Source organism: Ahaetulla prasina, chromosome 2, assembly GCF_028640845.1.
Source record: "Ahaetulla prasina isolate Xishuangbanna chromosome 2, ASM2864084v1, whole genome shotgun sequence".
In the NCBI taxonomy this organism is placed as follows: Eukaryota; Metazoa; Chordata; class Lepidosauria; order Squamata; family Colubridae; genus Ahaetulla; species Ahaetulla prasina.
In genome coordinates this window covers 194,962,137-194,980,398 of record NC_080540.1, presented here as the reverse complement: position 1 = coordinate 194,980,398, position 18,262 = coordinate 194,962,137, and the positions used below count along the sequence as shown (strand labels likewise).

The 18,262-nt window shown below is 36.0% G+C and overlaps 1 protein-coding gene across 1 annotated transcript in view; it reads right to left on the bottom strand.

Moving 5' to 3' along the window:
- Positions 1 to 2,073: 2,073 nt before the first annotated feature.
- Positions 2,074 to 18,262, bottom strand: part of LOC131192265 (transient receptor potential cation channel subfamily V member 6-like) — a 31,174-nt gene continuing 14,985 nt past the window's right edge. The window contains exons 5-15 of the mRNA XM_058171268.1: positions 18,030 to 18,128; positions 17,275 to 17,450; positions 16,178 to 16,324; positions 12,146 to 12,358; positions 11,398 to 11,484; positions 9,824 to 9,900; positions 9,061 to 9,226; positions 8,389 to 8,455; positions 7,186 to 7,454; positions 3,951 to 4,057; positions 2,074 to 3,166 (exon numbers count right to left, since the gene is read on the bottom strand). Coding sequence (XP_058027251.1) covers positions 2,896 to 3,166; positions 3,951 to 4,057; positions 7,186 to 7,454; positions 8,389 to 8,455; positions 9,061 to 9,226; positions 9,824 to 9,900; positions 11,398 to 11,484; positions 12,146 to 12,358; positions 16,178 to 16,324; positions 17,275 to 17,450; positions 18,030 to 18,128 — 1,679 coding nt within the window. The 3' untranslated portion in view covers positions 2,074 to 2,895. The remainder of the gene's footprint in view (positions 3,167 to 3,950; positions 4,058 to 7,185; positions 7,455 to 8,388; positions 8,456 to 9,060; positions 9,227 to 9,823; positions 9,901 to 11,397; positions 11,485 to 12,145; positions 12,359 to 16,177; positions 16,325 to 17,274; positions 17,451 to 18,029; positions 18,129 to 18,262) is intronic.

The following is an 18,262-nucleotide window of genomic DNA, read 5'->3' as shown; positions in this document are numbered from 1 at the left end:
ATACGCCCTGGGTTAGTTGTAAAGTTCAATTAATTGAAGGTTTTGAAATGGCTTGTGACAAAATAGCAGTCTTTGAAAAATTGCTAATTCATTAGGAATCAAATTATATGTGAAATCTTAACATTATTGTTGTAACTTTCTAATTTAGACCCCAACATGTTTTGTAGTATAAAATTTTAAATTTATTTTGATTGAATCTCAAATTTTATTAAATGCTTTTAGCAAAGTGTAAAAAATATCTATATTAATATGACACAAAAGAGTAAGGAAGTGCAACTTCAAACAAAATGAACTCAGAAAAACCAATCTACAAATTAAAACAATTGTTCGTACTTAATTAGCTTAATTCACTATAGATTAAACCTTTGTGAACAAAAGGGATTAACAATGTGATCCCTTTAGACTCATTTCCCTTGAGAGCTAGAGATGGTTAAAACAATATTCAGTTCCTCTAAGGCAAATTTTGATAAGCTTCAAGAGATCTACAATGTGATTTATATTCATATCTTTCTGCTTACTTCATCAATATATCATATTTCCATATAAAAAATGGAAGCCTGAAATTTAGCTCAAAGCTGCTGCAAATTTGCATTACATTGGACATCTTCTGCCTTGATTTAAGTTCTCAGCTCAATGTGCCCTTTTTTCTGGATTATGTTACTTTAGACTCGATTGCTGCCTTACTAAAAAAAAAATCACCGATAAAATCCTGTATCTCCAAAGGCTGAATATTAGAAAGAAGACTGAGCTGAAATTATGTATTCTATTCCTGTTAGGCAGCAAAATTATATTTTAATTAATGGATATTCTAAAACATAATTTCCTGGCAGAGTCCAGGAAAAAAGACCAATGCCATTGCCCCAAATATCCTGGTACCCCATTAATTACATCATAGATGAAGCCATGGTGCAGGTCCTTTTTCCAGTCATGCAGTCCTTGGTGGTTTCCGAGCTTGGTTGTTTGCTTCCTTTATTTTGTTTTGCTATTTTATAGTTGTTTTATTAGCAGACTGAGTAACATCTTCAGTGCTTATCCAATCATTTCTTGTCCAAACCAATGTCCAAACTAATTCAAATCCTTGTCCAATCACTTGGAGAAACTATAAGATCTGTGCCAGCTAGAGAAATTACTAACTACTAATAACCCCTAAGGAATTTCTTTAACTAATACTTCATTTGAGAGAATATGAAATCAGAATATTAAGGCATGAAATAAAGTTACCTTTCAAACTCCCTAAAGCATCATAAATCAGTTTTATACATGTGCAAATTGTATTTTCACAGACATATAGTGCAAAATTCTACAAAGGAAATACAGATAACAGTAACTAATCAAGACTAGTTCAGTTCATCACAGTGATTTGACAAATCTCCAACTTCAACTTGAAGAGGTAGCTTCTGAACTTCATCCTTAGATAAAAAATGTTCCTCCCCATTTCTTCTTTAGAAATCCTTCCCTCACCCCAAGTCTGAGTTCAGAGAGGGCAGAGAGGCTTCTTCTGGGTTTAAAACCAATTTAAGTGGTATCCTCCTGATCCAACATTTAGTTGGCCTCTGAAGGTATGTCTGAGAATGCACTCATAGCTTTCTTTTCTCAAGCTCAACCAAGGGCAAGATCATTCGTAGCAGTACCAAGCATTCAGGAACCCTTGGCCACTGTGACAAACCTTAAAATACAACTGGAAATTCCTGAGTTGCCAGACATCTGTGCAGAGAAAATGCATTTTTGTTGTGGAATGAGAATCAAGCCAACTTATCCTTGAAGGCCAGAGCCAAATTCGTGCAATAGTAGATCAAGCAGGAATCAGACTGACAATGCCTGAAAACTGTCTGCATCATTCTTTGACGCTACATAGTTCAGGTCAATATACGAGGGCAATCGAAAGGCAAATATGACCAGCTAGAACCGTCTCTCATTGCTCCTGCTACAAAGGAATTGGAGTAACTTTCCACTCAGTTGCTGGAAAGGCAGTAAGTCATTAATTTGCTTTAAGTGATGAAATATTGGCTTTTTCCTTCTGGAGTAAAGTTTGAAGTGATAGCTAGAGATAAATTAGAGAAGCACCTGCTTTGTTTCACTTTATATTTGGAAAAATGATCTTTTCAAGTTGGATCTGTAGGAAAGGCCATCCCTGAACCACTACTTTGGAAGTAGAGACTGCGAAAAGAAGCCCTCTGAAACATTTCACTCAAATTAATTGCAGTTGTTTTTGGCTGAGTAAAAATGTTTAGTATTATATTCCACTTTAAACCAATCTTGATGCCTTCTTAAGGAAACAGAATACTTTTGGGAAGTTCAGCTACTAAGGTGACTTAAAGTTAGGGTTTTAGCTAATTAGGGTTTTATTTTTAGATTTCCTCTAAGCAAAATTCTGGTCCTGTATAGTAGCAGTCAAACAGGTCAAGAGTAGTAACAGGTTTGATTCCAAGCCAGCAAGAATAAACAGAGGAACAACCTAATACAATTAAGTTTGTAAACCTTTTCATTATTCCTTTCCACACGGGAAACATTAGCGGAATTCAATTCAGCCAAGAAAAGAAATCCGATCATATTGACTACAAAAATTGTACCTGGGATAAAATTCCATGTCACCTATTTAACTTAAAGTGCATTGGAGTCCTATATAAAAAAACAGTAACTTTTTTTCAATCCTTTTGGTGGAACTGACACTCAGCCTCTTAAAATGTTTCTGGAATGCTAGAAGTTAGCTGGTTTTTCTTGTTTTAATCTAAATTTTCTGCAGAGTTGGTCCTTCAGAGAACTGAAGTCATCTGAACTGAAGACTGAAGTCATCCTGAATCCTGAGATCACTGCCCCCAGATCCCACCAACTACTGGAAGAATTTGTGAAGCAGCACAAAGCACCAGTAATGTGATCAGTCATTCAAGAGGCATATCAGACATGATAAATTTCTTCTTCCAAAGCATGATTTACTTCCCCACGAAGGTGGCTGAAAGTGTTGTCCCGCAGGATTTGCCAGCCACGGTGGAAGCTACTTCGTGTAGTGCTTCGTGAGACCGATGGAGATGTTTCTTTCTTGAATCGGAAAGGTTCGGGTTGGTATAGTTTCCCAGAATACTTATCATAATCCTCTTTTTCTTGGTTTTTAAATGCCTCTGCATAGCGTAACATCTTGTGCTTGCTGATATCCAGACGCTCTTCCACCCTGTGAAAAGGAGAGCAAATAAAAGTAATGACATATTTGTTTATTTTAGAGACCACCCAATTCCAGATGACCCTGGGTGGTTTACGTTATAAAATAAAAACAGAAAGTAATGAAAAAAAGTCCTAAAAGAACAAATGCCACACTCCCCTCACTAAAAACATCATGAAACTGACATGCCAGGTTTAGCCAAGATCCCTCATTATGAAAACAGGTTCAAGGCCAGAACTAATCAATCTAACTCTCCAACAAGAATTAGACTCTACAGCCAGATTCCAGATTCTGCTGCCGTTCATAAAGCTCTCTTATTATTCAGCTCTCCAGGTTTTGAGCCACAAAAATTCCGTCTTGAACCTGGGACCCAGTTTTGATAGCATGGGAATGGGTGTACACCTGGCTGTAGGACATGTAAATCTGGACTTTGTAATAGTTAGACAACTTGAATCCCGCAAAGTAGAAAGCAGTAATAGAATTACTGGACCGGGTTTGTATTATTATCCTTTGACTTCACATTTGAGTGCCAATCTCAGATTCTGTCCTTAGTTAGAAAACATAATTTCCAGATTTAGATTCAGTCACTGATATTTCCAAATAAGAATCAAAAAGCCTGTGTTTAAAAAGCTGGATATCAAGCAGGAATTAAACAAGCTAGTGTTCTGTATCGGCTTGGTATAAACAGCTTTTTATGTTCTTATATCCAAGTGCCTAGATATATTTTAATTAATTTTATTAACTATACTGGAGACTATTCCTGTAGGCAATACACAACTAGGTAAAAAGAGTTCACCTGAGAAACCACTTGTCTCCTAACCCATATTCTTGGCCACAAATACCAGAACGAGGCCAAAGACATCGCGGGAGTTTCCGTTCAAGCATGACTGTAGTAGCAACAACCTGTATGAAAGCAAACAGATTAGTTCAACCCTGCCACAAATCAGGTAAACTTTTGTATTCAAAAATAAAATAGAAAATGGTTCCAATACATCATTAGGTTTAATTTATTAGAATTCAATAAGTGGAACCAAAGTGAAAAAAAAACCCATACAAATGGGACCAGACACAAAATCAAAAGCAAGCATCTATTTTACAGTGCAATCTTCTGCTACAGTTAGAGATAGACAAGTACTCAAGATGGTTTATTTGGGAGTCTTGATCATCACCTGGCTAGGTGATGTTTTTCATGCTCTATAAGGCTCCAACCTCTGCATCAATCTGAGGCAACAACTGGTCCAGAATGTGGCAGTAAGATTTTTGATGGGCAGTCCATCCTTGCACAATAACATCTCTCCTAAAATTGCCTCTGGGCTCAGTTCAAAATGTTGATACTGACCTACAGAGCCTTATATATGTAGCTCTAAGTCTTATCAGGCATTGCTTTGTCTGAATTAAATCCTATATCTCAGGGAATTAGGAGACATGGCAATTCTACATCCCCAGAAGTTTGTAAAGTTCTCTCCCCTATTGGATTTTTAAGATGACTAGAGATGGTACATTTTACTAGTCTTTCAATTGTACTAAATGCTAATGGTGTTGAGAGTCTTTTGATTTGGTAGGGAATAAAACTGTTTTTAAAAGAATTAACAAATTCTGTAATTTGTCTGTGGCGGTGACTTCATGTGAATATAAACAATTCAGCTTTTGTAAAGGAAAGCTGAGCTTTGAGGTAAATATCCATAATACAATCTGCACACAGCAGGTAGAGCCAGGTGCACTTGGCTTAATGGGGCTCCTTCCATTTCACAATCATGTTCAGTGGCAAATGTGGTTATTCTTGAATTAGTTTTCTATTATCTCTGTGAAGTAGCTGTATCTTTATATATTTCATATAAACAAACAGTTCTTCAGATTTGTTTAATTTTACATGCACTGAATTGATTCTGGTATTCAGTTAAAACCACAAGCTAGCAAGCTATGTAAAATAAAGTTTCATGTATAAGAATTCTCACTGACATAATTAGATTGTAGGCATGTGATTTCAAACTGTTCAGATTTCAGCTCAACAGCCATAGGCAAAAACATCCTGAACATAAAATAATACTTTTGTGTGTTCCAAATTAACAAGATACTCCATGTTTTGAAGTTTCATCTCGAGTGAAAGAATGTTCTGTGATTGATTAGTTTCTTTTTTAAAATCCTCCAAACCAAGAAATCTGGTAAGCTAATAAGGCAAAGGCTGCATCCCTGTTGTCTTTAGAACTGGTTGAGGGGGGAGAGGGAAAAGTGAGGGAGAATTAGTTAGGCAATGTTCTGAGATTAAGTTACAGTACGTGTTATCCTATAGCAAAATTAATTGATTGTTAGTAATAGAATGTTATTGCTCTGGGTTGCCTTAGCATGTGCACTGTGCTATTGTACTATTTAGCTGTCAGGTTGCCAAATGGAAAAATTAGGTTGCCTTGATTTTTGAGATTTACAATGGTTACCAGGAGCAAAATGTATACATTGCTCATGTGCATTAAGTAGATACTCTGTGTGTGTGTGTGTGTGTTTATGTGCAAGTGTGTATTACCACTGGAATATGTTTTTCCTTTGTTAATGTTGTTCGTAGGCTGTGTTGAGATTAATCTATTACTCCTGCTTCCTTTCTTGAATAATTTCTGTGGCTGTTTGTGCAAGGAGGTCACAGCCTGCACAGTCATGCTTAATAGGTGATTCTGTTATGTGCTGTGAGGGTTCTTTTTTTTAATATTAAGTGGCCAATTTTTCTTAGCCTTGATGATGGGCACTCAGAGTGAATTACTACGCTATCTAAATGGGTGTTCCCAGGATGAAAAATACAGGGTAGAAGAGCTTGCTTTGAGTTTCTTTGTTCCCTATGGTAGAACACCCAAACTGATTACTGTTTTTTGAACACAGCCCTCTCAAACATATTGATAGAACATTCTTATAAAAAATGTTCCATCTTCTCAAAACAATTTCTTCCCTTCCATGCATAGGATAAAAAATCAAATCAATTTTCCATATTTAGAAAAAAACCCATTTTGGGGCGGGGGAGAAGAAGAAAGATTAGACTTTATTTTCTGGATAGTTAATTAATCTGTAACAGAAAAGAATCTGACTGACAGAACATGCTACCACATGAAGTGGCATTTGCAGTTTGTAGAGTACAACATGGACACAGCATTACTGCATTGGCAGGAATGAGAAAAAGGATATGGGGGAATAATCACAGTTGTACAGTATGTAAGTATCTTTCAAATTGTTGTACCTTATTTTTAGGTTCAACTATTCAAAAATAACCTCAACATTACATTGTGTTGTTATGAACAATTTGAAAAGACTTTTCAGCTATTAAAACTGCACATTACCTGTAAGAAAAGGGAAATGGATTTTAATGTGATATAACATTTTTACATAGAGGTGAGTTCCACCATGTTTGTTATGAGCTCAATGTTTTACACAGGTTGCAGCCTTGATTCTAGAAACTAACTGTGCGGTCTTTAGATTGTCTCTGGACTCAATTCTTTAAACATGAGTACATTGTCATTTCTTCCTTCACTAGCCATGCACAGCGGATCTGAATCCTTACATTTTTCATTCATATCTGCACGCCTGTATGCTGAAAAGTATGCATTCATTAAATGAACTGGAATGAATTAGAATTACAGATTCATTTAGCAGCTGCTTCTAGCTGAGTGTGATGATGGTATTGTCAATAGTGGAAAATATAATTATTTAGAAAGAGCTAACATTAAATTAGCGCCCAGCTAATAGTAGTGGCATCCATAACAAAACTTTACAGCATAAGGGCATATCAGTATTATAATTTTATTTTAACATAGACTAGTTTATTTAATTGTCATAATTTCTTCCAAATAATACTGTATTGGAAAATTATAAAAAATAATTCTGGGATGCTCCAGTCCCTTTTAGGGTCACAAATCCCAGAAATGCTTCATTGGGAGCCATGGCAACTAAATCAGTTGCAAAGTGGTCTAAATTTCCACTGCAGACATGTCCAAAGCAGCAAAAATAGATGACTTCTCAACAGACTGCACTGCACTGCACGACTATAATCTCACCTGTGCTCGCCAAAGCTCATCCCGTTCATTGGCTACTCGCCAATGAGTATCACCCATCATGGCAATGAGCAGGTTGAGCATGAGCAAAGCAGCAATGATAGCGAAAGCAGCATACACCATGCAGAACACAAATGGCAGATCCACATCATAGTTGGCTGGTCCATCTATGATGGTAAGGAAGAGCTCAAATGTACTGAAGAGAGACATGGGATAATTGTAGAATTGTCCCAGATTGCTTGGATTTTCTGTCTGAAAGATGATGTAGAAAGCTGTTAATGAAACAAAAATGAGCAGTCAGCTACATATACATAGCATATACACTCACACACACACATACAACCAGATAATGGCATCCTCATCTTCCACTATTCCTTTCAACTACTCTGCCACAAGAATCTTAATTCCTTATCACATGTGACATGCAGATATGGATGAAAAGGAGCAAAATCTGTCATTAGGTGTGTTCGGTAAGCAACAATGTGCAATAGCATATTTTCTAAAAAAAAATAATACAGAAAAGCCAGAGTAACACAAGAATCAGGGTAAACCATCATCTAAAATAATGGCTTTTAAACTTTGTATCTTAAGAACATTCTGTTCTTAAAAGGTTGCACAAGAAACCTCAGTAAATTTCCTATAGAATTCCCAAACATAAGACCCATGCTAGATTAGAGCAAAAGATCGGTTATTCTCAGTTTTAACAATGGCCATCAAAAGACTGACAACAATTTATTCCGCTATTTATTCCTCCATTTCTTCCACTAATATTTAGGAGCATACTGCCTCCCCCTCCAAATTATACTGCATTTTGTTCAAAGAAGACACCAGTCGGTATTTCCAAGCTGGTATACCGATCACATTCACTAAACTTCCAGCACTTCCAGGTGCACGACAGTGCAAACTCAGGATTGAATACCTAATAATTTATATTTTAGATTGCATTATCTGTTACTATTGATTTCTTGCTATGACACTCCTTTGAAATAACATAAAATTCCAGGGTTCTTATGAAAGCCCCTGCTATTACAAAAACATGGATACATTTTTTTAAAAAAAACAAACCAAAACCTGGAAATATATAAGAATATTTTTTTTTCACTGTAGAAATGAATAGCATAATAAGGACATTAACAGATTCTCAGACTGCACTTTCAAAGAATACTGGGATAATCTTGGAAGTTCACATCTTTCTTTAGAGCTCACCTGAGGCAAAGCCAAATATGACAACGGCCATTAGCCCACAAAAACGTATAAGATCACCAAATATCATCTGTAGAAAAGATAAAACAATAATGTTATTATGTCTAACTTTTCTCCAGCTCTCCGTTTCCCAGATCGTCTGACCTTTAAATTCTCAGTTCCAATTATTAGAAAAGGTGTAGTTCTGAGAGAAATTCAAGTAGTTATCAATTTACAACCAGTCACTTAACAACTATTCGAAATTACAATGGACCCACCCAAAAGCTACTTACAACCCATTTTTGAAGTTACAATAGCCACACACACCCTTTCAGTCATATGATTGCGTTTTGGCTGCTTAGCAACCAGCTCAGCTTTACAGCCATTTGTAGCATTCCTTGCCATTGTGTGACAGAAATTGTGACATTTCTTGCCAGTTTGTGGTGTTGACTTCCAGTTTCTGACAAAAAAAACAAAAAAACCCCACCCATTGGGGAAAATTGGTTGGTTTAATCACTGTAACATTTGTTTAACAACTATCACATAAACTATTGAAAAATTGATTCAGTCATACAATGCCTTGACTCATGATTGCATCACAACCATTAATTGTAGCTCACTTATAGTTGTAAGTTGAGGACTACCTGTGGAATTCTTTCTCAGTTTGACTTTAGTTTTTAGCTTTACTTTCCTTACCTTCTGTATCATGATGGTAAAAGGCCCAAGCATCTGAAATCCTCGTGCAAAGTACATGACGTTGCACCAGCCCAACACCAGGGCAAAGGACATAGGGGCCACTTCTCCTTCTGTGCTGGTCAGTCGCATTATCATGGTTATCAGGATCACACAGGCATATGTGATGCTGTAAATGGAAAATATAACTAAGTGAGAATGAGTAATTAATTACTACAACATAACATTAATTAAGACAGAATTGAGCCCTAAACATACATGAGCAGACAATACATGTAAATATATGCTCATTTGCATTCATAGAAAGGAGAATGTCTATTGCTGGAACAAGGCATTTCTTGTGAAAAATTGTTTGTTGTCAGTTTTAATAGAATAGAATAGAATAGAATAGAATAGAATAGAATAGAATAGAATAGAATAGAATAGAATAGAATAGAATAGAATTTTATTGGCCAAGTGTGATTGGACACACAAGGAATTTGTCTTGGTGCATATGCTCTCAGTGTACATAAAAGAAAAGATACGTTCATCAAGGTACAACATTTACAACACGTGTGTCTCAAGTTGAAACATCTGAGGAATTTCAAAATTTTCAGGAGATTCAGCAGTCAACCCTGCCAGACAGAACTTAAACAGATGTTAAGAAAGAAATCTAGATTTGAAGCAGATAGAAATGGAAGAGAAAAATGGTGAAAGGAAAATTACAGAGTACATACAGTATAAGAAAAAAAGAGTATTTGTGAGTTCTGGGACTTTAGAGTCTCACATTATTATATGAAAAGGTCCTCCCAGGATGGTTTGTCCAAAGTACTTTGTGGCTCCAACTCTTAGAATATCTGGAATCTATAAAAAATGAAATATGTATCAAAAGTTTATAACCAACTGAGGACTGAAATCACCAATGTGCTGAGGACTGAAATCCTCAACTGAGGGCTGAAATCACCAATGTGCTGAATTTACCTCTAGAAATTGACTCAACTGTACAGAGAGTTCAGAACGAATTTTGTGCCCAAATCAAGGAAAAAATAGAGAAAAACAAGCCAATATGAGGACAATGTCGTTAATACAGGTAATCATTATGACCACAACTGAGCCCAAAATTTATGTTGTTTAGTGAGACAGTTGTTAAGTAAATTTTGCCCCATTTTATGACCTTCCTTGCCATAGTTGCTAAAGGAATCACTGATAAGTTAGTAACCCAGTTGTTAACTGAATCTGGCTTCCCCATTTTTTATTTTTTATTTTTGTTTACATTTATACCCCGCCCTTCTCTGAAGACTCAGGGCGGCTTACAGTGTATAAGGCAAAAGTCTCATTCTATTTGTATATTTTTTACAAAGTCAACTTATTGCCCCCCCAACAATCTGGGTCCTCATTTTACCTACCTTATAAAGGGTGGAAGGCTGAGTCAACCTTGGGCCGGGCTCGAACCTGCAGTAATTGCAGGCTTTGTGTTCTAATAACAGGCTTCTCTATTGCCTGAGCTATCCCGGCCCATTGACTTTGCTTGTCAGAAGTTCATAAAAGGTGATCACATGACCTTGGGACATAGCAACGGTCATAAGATGAACCAGTTACCAAGCATCTAAATTTTGATCACATGATCGTGGGGATGATGCAAAGGTCGTAATTGTGAAAAACGTTCATAAGTCACATTTTTAGTGCCGTTGTAACTTTGAATGGTCACTAAATGAACTGTTGCAAGTTAAGGACTACCTGTATCTGACATGATTTTATAGAGGGAAACCTATACACTACAACTATCAGCAATCAAAAATGTCACCTGCTTTTCACTAGTTAGCAACACCTTGATAAGTCAGTGATCTGAACCACTTCATGTTAGAGTAGTAATTTTGCAGAATAAAGACATTCAAAAAATATTTTAATACTGGTGATTAAACAAGCAAAATGTGAAAAGATGTTAAAATACTCCAAACAGGGTACAATATAAAATATAAAATGCCTTAAACCTGTGAAAATCACTTAAGACAGTGATTTTAAAAGAATGAACTCAAATCATAATATTGATCAATTATTTTATTACAGTATATGCAGATCCTGCTAACGATGACTGGCTATATTCATCCACAATCAGTTCATCTGTAATTATTTTAACTATTTCCAAAACAAAAATTAACTCTGGATACTTCCCAACAAGGAAGTCAGAAGTATAGGTAGCGTATGTAGCATCATGTTTTTCAAGACAATTATATTGATTTCAGATAACATACGACTGCTTAGATATACAGTGTCTCTCCAATGGCAGATAGAACTGCCAATCTGATGTTGGTATAGTTTAATGAAGATCAATGTAATAGAACTTTATTCTTTTGTCCTTACCTCTAGGAATAAAATTGCCATGGCTCCTATCACTGTAATTAACTCTCCCACAAGCCTGAGTTGATCCTCATATGTCAGATATGATTCCTAAAAACAGGAAAGTGTCCTAATTAAGGAAATGTTAGAGATCTGAAAAATCTGGAACTGGTGTCACCAAGACGTTTATTTAGTGTAGCTTAATTTAATTATTTCTCTTTTGGCAGCATTGTTTTGATAGTGAAACTGTTATTTGAAAGATGAACCAAAAGATGATCTTGCACAAGTAACATGCATTATCCCGCTCCCAAATCTTTCCTGAACATAGAAACCAAACACTGTAGGCCAGTGAAAGAATAAGAGTAGAATCTTTCCTTTGCTACCTTGCTTTTATAGCAGGGAGTGTTATAAATAAATGCTAATTTCCATTTACAGACTGAAGAGGTACAGCTGAATACCAGGAAAGATCTTTTATTTTTTAATCTTCCATCTAAGAAATGTGGATTATCTGTCCTTGGATCAGGTAAAAATGACTCATTTGAGAAAGGCTAGTGAAAGCCAAAGCATGGCTGGCAAATTCAGTAATTTTTCTTTCTTTCTTATCTTTAAGCTGTTCTCACAATTGTGGCAGCCTTTTCCTTCACGGCCTCTTGGAGCATTTTCAAAAAGAGTTTTTGCAAAGTTTAAAATTCTTCTGTGCTGCATTTTGAAAACAGTTATTTTACAAATTGCCTAGATTCACAGACAAACTTGTAGCTATACACCAATATACCTGCAATGTTTTCTGCACCATGACGGTGTTATCCCGCTCATCCGTTTGATTATCTGAGCGATTTTTCAGTGGTCTATAAACGCAGCACATGGTGAAGCAAATCATATAGAGGACATAAAACAGAGCCAGGAAATAGAAATAAGGACGCCCATATGTGTTCCACTTCAGGTTCACAAGTTCCTTCACGGGAGTAATATCTAGGATACGGCGAGCCTGGAAAGAAGAGGTGGGGGGAAAAACCCTGGGAATTAATTCTAAAAGTCCCATATTTCAAAAATCAGCCACTGGTGTGGTCCTAATAATATTTTCTTACAAATTTTTTTTGACTCAGTAGTACACGATAAACTTCTCCTTAAACTAACATCCTATGGCATCTCAGGACCCCTCCACAAATGGATATCTGCTTTTCTGTCTAACAGACAACAAGTGGTCAAAATTGGCAATGCTTTATCAAATCCTGTTCCTGTCAAGAGTGGCGTTCCTCAAGGCAGCGTCCTTGGACCAACACTCTTTATTCTATACATTAATGATCTTTGTGACCATATCTCAAGTAATTGTGTTCTCTTTGCTGACGATGTCAAACTATTTAACACCACAGACAACACTTCTATCATTCAAAACGACCTTGACCATCTAACCGCTTGGTCTAAAATTGGCAGCTCAAATTTCAACCAGCAAATGCTCAGTCTTACATATAGGAAAAAAGAACTCTAAAACTAAGTACATACTAGATGGACATTACCTTACAGACGACCCCCATCCCGTTAAAGACCTTGGAGTTTTCATGTCAAATGATCTAAGTGCCAAAGCCCACTGCAACTACATAGCAAAAAAAGCTCTAAGAGTTGTAAACCTAATTTTATGTAGCTTCTTTTCCAAAAACACCACACTACTAACCAGAGCATATAAAACATTTGCTAGACCAATTCTAGAATACAGCTCACCTGTTTGGAACCCTCACCACATCTCTGACATCAATACAATTGAACGTGTCCAGAAATATTTTACAAGAAGAGTTCTCCATTCCTCTGAAAACAACAAAATACCTTATCCCACCAGACTTGAAATCCTAGGCTTAGAAAACTTGGAACTCCGTCGCCTTCGACAAGACCTAAGTTTAACTCACAGAATCATCTATTGTAATGTCCTTCCTGTCAAAGACTACTTCAGCTTTAATTGCAATAATACAAGGGCAACCAATAGATTTAAACTTAATGTAAACCGCTTTAATCTAGATTGCAGAAAATATGACTTCTGCAACAGAATCATCAGTGCTTGGAATACTTTACCTGACTCTGTGGTCTCTTCCCATAATCCTAAAAGCTTTAACCAAAAACTTTCTACTATTGACCTCACCCCATTCCTAAGAGGACCATAAGGGGCGTGCATAAGCGCACAAACGTGCCTACCGTTCCTGTCCTATTGTTTTTCTTTTCTTCTTCCTATATATGTTTATATGTGTATATACTATATAATCTTTTTGTATGATGTTGTGACAAAATAAATAAATAAATAAATAAATAAATTTATCTTAATTTGATATATTGGGGGCACTTATATACCTTCTTTCACAAAGAACTGCAAGGCAGTATTCCAAGAAAAAAAAAGATGATAAGATTAAAAACGAAAAGTAAAGGAGAAAGACATGTGAATTTTCAAAAGAAAAGATATTCCTTAATTGGAGAGCAGTTGGGAGAAAAAAGCTTTTCATGCACTCCTGAGAAAACTATGCATCTTCTTTCAAAAGGCCTCTACTGCAGATGAGCAGGTTCATAACAAGTCGTGCAGTTTTAAAGGTATTTTGAATTAAGTCCTCAAACCATTGGCAGTCAATGGATGTTCTTTAAAATAGAAGGATGTAATCACTGGGCAAATGATTACGTAAATGTCAACCCTGAAGCTGACCTGACAGAGGCCATTTTGAGGCTTCAGTGTTACCACACTGGAGCTTAGGGATAGGGAAGGGGGGATACCCTGACAATAAATGAATGAAATGAAATGAAAATGAAATTGGCATTCTAATTCTTTTCATGCTGAATTAAATGATCAGTCCTAAACCTGAAATTGACAGAACGGGGAAAGATTAAAAATTTATTTAAGATGTGGAATGATCCCCAGTGCATAAAATACATATATAAGAAGCACAGAAATTTGAAGCAAATTGTCTTATTACTCAGAGTGCTGCCATCTGTGAATATGATTTTAACTAAATGCAGCTACTTTTGTTCTGATTATGTTTATGGTTCAAAGAAGTCAAAAGCTGTCAAGTGTCATATATAATCTTCACAAAAGTAAAGTTGGAAATTGGTGTTATAAAGTCAATGATGACCATAAGTTGTATTAAAAAAACCCTTCCCATACACCTCACAAGTTATTAAATTTGACATGATGACAGCCAGATAGCACATGCAAAATCCAGTAAGGTTAACAAGGTCTTAGTAGGCAAAACAATTTATCTTGCCAGGACAATTGATCTGTTTTGTCAGTTATAACCAGAGGTGAAATGAACAATTACAAGGTGGCAAAGTTGACTAACAATGGCTTACTAAGATTTGAGAAAGCGTGATCCTTATTGGTATCTCCATCATGCCAGGAATTAAGACCTTTTGAATATTCAAAGTAAATTATCTATCTCTGAGCTACAGCCCTTGCCTTAAAATAAATAGAGGGGGCTACAATGCTTAAGTTATTACCAAACAAGCTATAAAAAAATGGCAGGATATAAATCTCTTCACCATCTACAGTTCCATAAAGACTTGTGAAGATTTTTCAATTTTGGGAATTACATTTCAGAGACTAAAACTCTTTACTGTACAGTTGCATCTCTTGCATCCTTAAGTACGATGCAGATTTGGAAAGTGAGACAGGTGGGGGTGGAGGAACACAAGAAGGGGCTTTTTGGCACAAGGTCGAAAGGTAAATTGAAACTTTGTAATGAAAAGTTAACTACAGGAAAGAAATAAACTGGGGGGGGGGGAAGAGAATATCAAATAAGGCGAAATAAAGGAACGAGTTCCAGATTAATCTTTATCATATCACTAACTCCATTACAAACAGTAATACTGTTAAATGTTTTATATAGTTCCTGGGCCCTTAAATAAATCCTGCCGAATACTAGCCATCCAGGTTCCATGGAACTCTGGAACCTGGTGTTGGGAGAGATCGGTTCAAGTCCATATTGAGCTAGGGAACAGGGTGCACTGAGCCAGTCCTTTTTCAGCCCAACCTACGTCAAAGGGTTGTTCTGGAGAAAAAAAATCAAGAGGAGGAAAAAATTGTGTAAATCACCTTCAGCTCCAGGAAGAAAGCTGCTATATAAACAAAATGAATGAATTAACTATATTTTATTTGAAGGAAATTTTGAACTTTCTAGGATCACTTTCAGAGATGAATGAAAAATAAAATTAGAAAACAAATAGAACCCCATGCAACAAATTACTTTCTATAAATCAAAGAATGATATAGTGGGCTCTTCTAAATTGTTATTTTTTTAAAAAAACATCAGATAACATGCTGTAAATACAGAAGGAGCAAATTTTCAAATAAGTGATTCATGTTATGAATATTTTGACTACGGTCTAATTCTTTATTTGAATTAAAAAATGTATCAAGAGTACAGGAAATTTAGCTTATTCAGTCAAATTGTCCACCTGTTGTATTAGTAATTGCAGAATTTGCATTGAAAGACTTTTCTCTTAAACTGATCTTAAAGTCTGTGATGTGAATTCTATTATCAGATCTCAGCAATCTTTGCTTCTTCATCAGCTGGACAAAAAGTTCATAGACAATGCAATTTATATGAACATCTAGGATAGGGGTGCCAAACTGGCGGCTTGCAGGCCAGATGAGTCACATGCAGGCCACACCCACCCCAGCTACGCAAAGGGAAAAAACATCACGAAATGTCACATGACAGTAACATGACGCCGCAAGTTTGACACCCATGATCTAGGAGAACATTCAAGTTCCTTGTTCAATAATAGAAGCAGTCATCATTCTACAAAGATTAAAAGTATCTGAGCTCCATAGTACCTCTCTTTTCTTTGTTGATACAACAAGTTCCAGAAAAGATTGGTCTTCACCCCAGGAATCAATTTCTGTAAGGTCATAGAGAATGGTAGTAATAGGTCCCAAAGACCACATTATTTGTTTACGCTTTTGCAAAAGATGCTGGAACATCTGAAAAAGAAAAACAGCACAGAATTGTTTACATCAGATTGCTGATAAGATTCAGTACTAGAATGTATTAAAGATGGCATTGCATTTCAAAATAATTCAATTCTGGATATTGGAATTGGATGAAAGTGCAGAAATTCTGAAATACAGCCTGAATGATTCAAAGGCTATAAGCTTTTAGGATCCAGAACTTTATCCATCAGAATCCTGATTTATCCATTGGGATCCTGATTAAAGGCACTGATCTAGAAACTAGGAGTCTGTTTTCTAGATCTACTAAAACTAATTCTTGCTTTAGATATGAAGTCAATTGCATGACCTTGACCCAGTCATTCTGTCTCTTTTTAACCCCTAGGAACAAGGCAATAGCAAAATCATTTCTGAAAAACCATGCCTGAAGGGACCGAGTCCACAGAGTTACCAGGAGTCAAGACTGACTTGAAACAACACCCAAAAGAAAACCAAAAAAAAAAATCACATTTGGAATCAAGAGAAAGAGGTGTTCATAATAAAAATAAATTTGAATTACAATTACATCAGAAAATGATCTGAAGAAATAAGACTTGCTTATACTACCATGAGTATACTACTCATACTTAAATAAGTATCAAGTATGTCATTATGTATATGAGACTTGGGTTGTATATTTTCCTTCCATTCCATTCATGTAAAACATGAAACACATAAATGGAACTTTAAATTTTGTTGCTTTGTATATGAAGAAAAAAGGATCTAAATTATGAGCCTGCCACAGCACCAGACAATAATCCACAACAATCTGAGATTTAACTTCTGAATCTGGCTTTTGGTCTAATTAGTATTTAATGTCAGGGAGCCCAATATAAATATTTAGGACTTTTCTGTGGAGAAAACAAGATATTAAAACTAATTATATTTTTCTCCCCCCCTCCCCCCAAATATTCCCATAGGGATCAACTGGGCCATGTGCTCACCACAGTGTTACCCTCAACTCCAGCCAGTTTGAATGGAGTAAGACCTTCATTGTTGGGAATCAAGTCCAACGGTTCCAAGTTCCCTTCTTGTTTGTCATAGGAAAGGATGAGATTGTACATCTGGCATGCAAATGTCCTGTTCGGCTGAAGAACTAGAATATGAAGAACCGTGTTTCCTGGAGATGAAATAATGTGAGAACTGCTCTTACACAACTGCACAATTGGTTAATATTTACTGAATTAATCCATTTTAGTAACGTCTCAGAAGCATTATTCAAATTTTGTTATTAGCTCTTCATGAACACAAGTTTCATTTTTATATATCCATTTTGAATCACTGGGATAAATTATTGGTGAGGCTGAGAACTGAGACATACTTTGATATATAGCGTTTTGACAGAGGTGTGTTACAGAGAAGAAAAAAAATAAAACACCAAAAAATTCCTAAGAATTAAAGATAACTTCCTTGTTTCCCCCCAAATAAGACATCCCCTGATAATAAGCCCAATCGGGCTTTTGAGCGCATGGCAATAAGGCCAAGCACTTATTTCAGGGTTCAAAAAAAAAAATAAGACAGGGTCTTATTTTGGGGGAAACACGGTATTAAAAAACATATTAAATGCTGTCATATAATTGTACATAAGTGCCAAGTGTTTGATTACTCAATGGTCTATCAAATTCAAACCAGGTATAATTCCTTATTGTTTCTACCCAAAACAATCCATGTTTTTACAAGATGACTGTGGGCATCTTACCTAGAGAATCTTGTGCCCTGATATCAGCTCCATTTTCAATTAATAGATGAACAATCTCCTCATTGCCCACACTGGCTGCAAAAGATAAAACATGCTCCCCTATGGAAGAATTTGTGAGGGAAAACAAAATTAAAACAAAATTTATTTAATGAAATAAAAAACTATTCTGATACTCATAATTAGGGTTCACTGTTTAGCTGATTCCATTTATGTTGGAGGATCAATGAATAAGT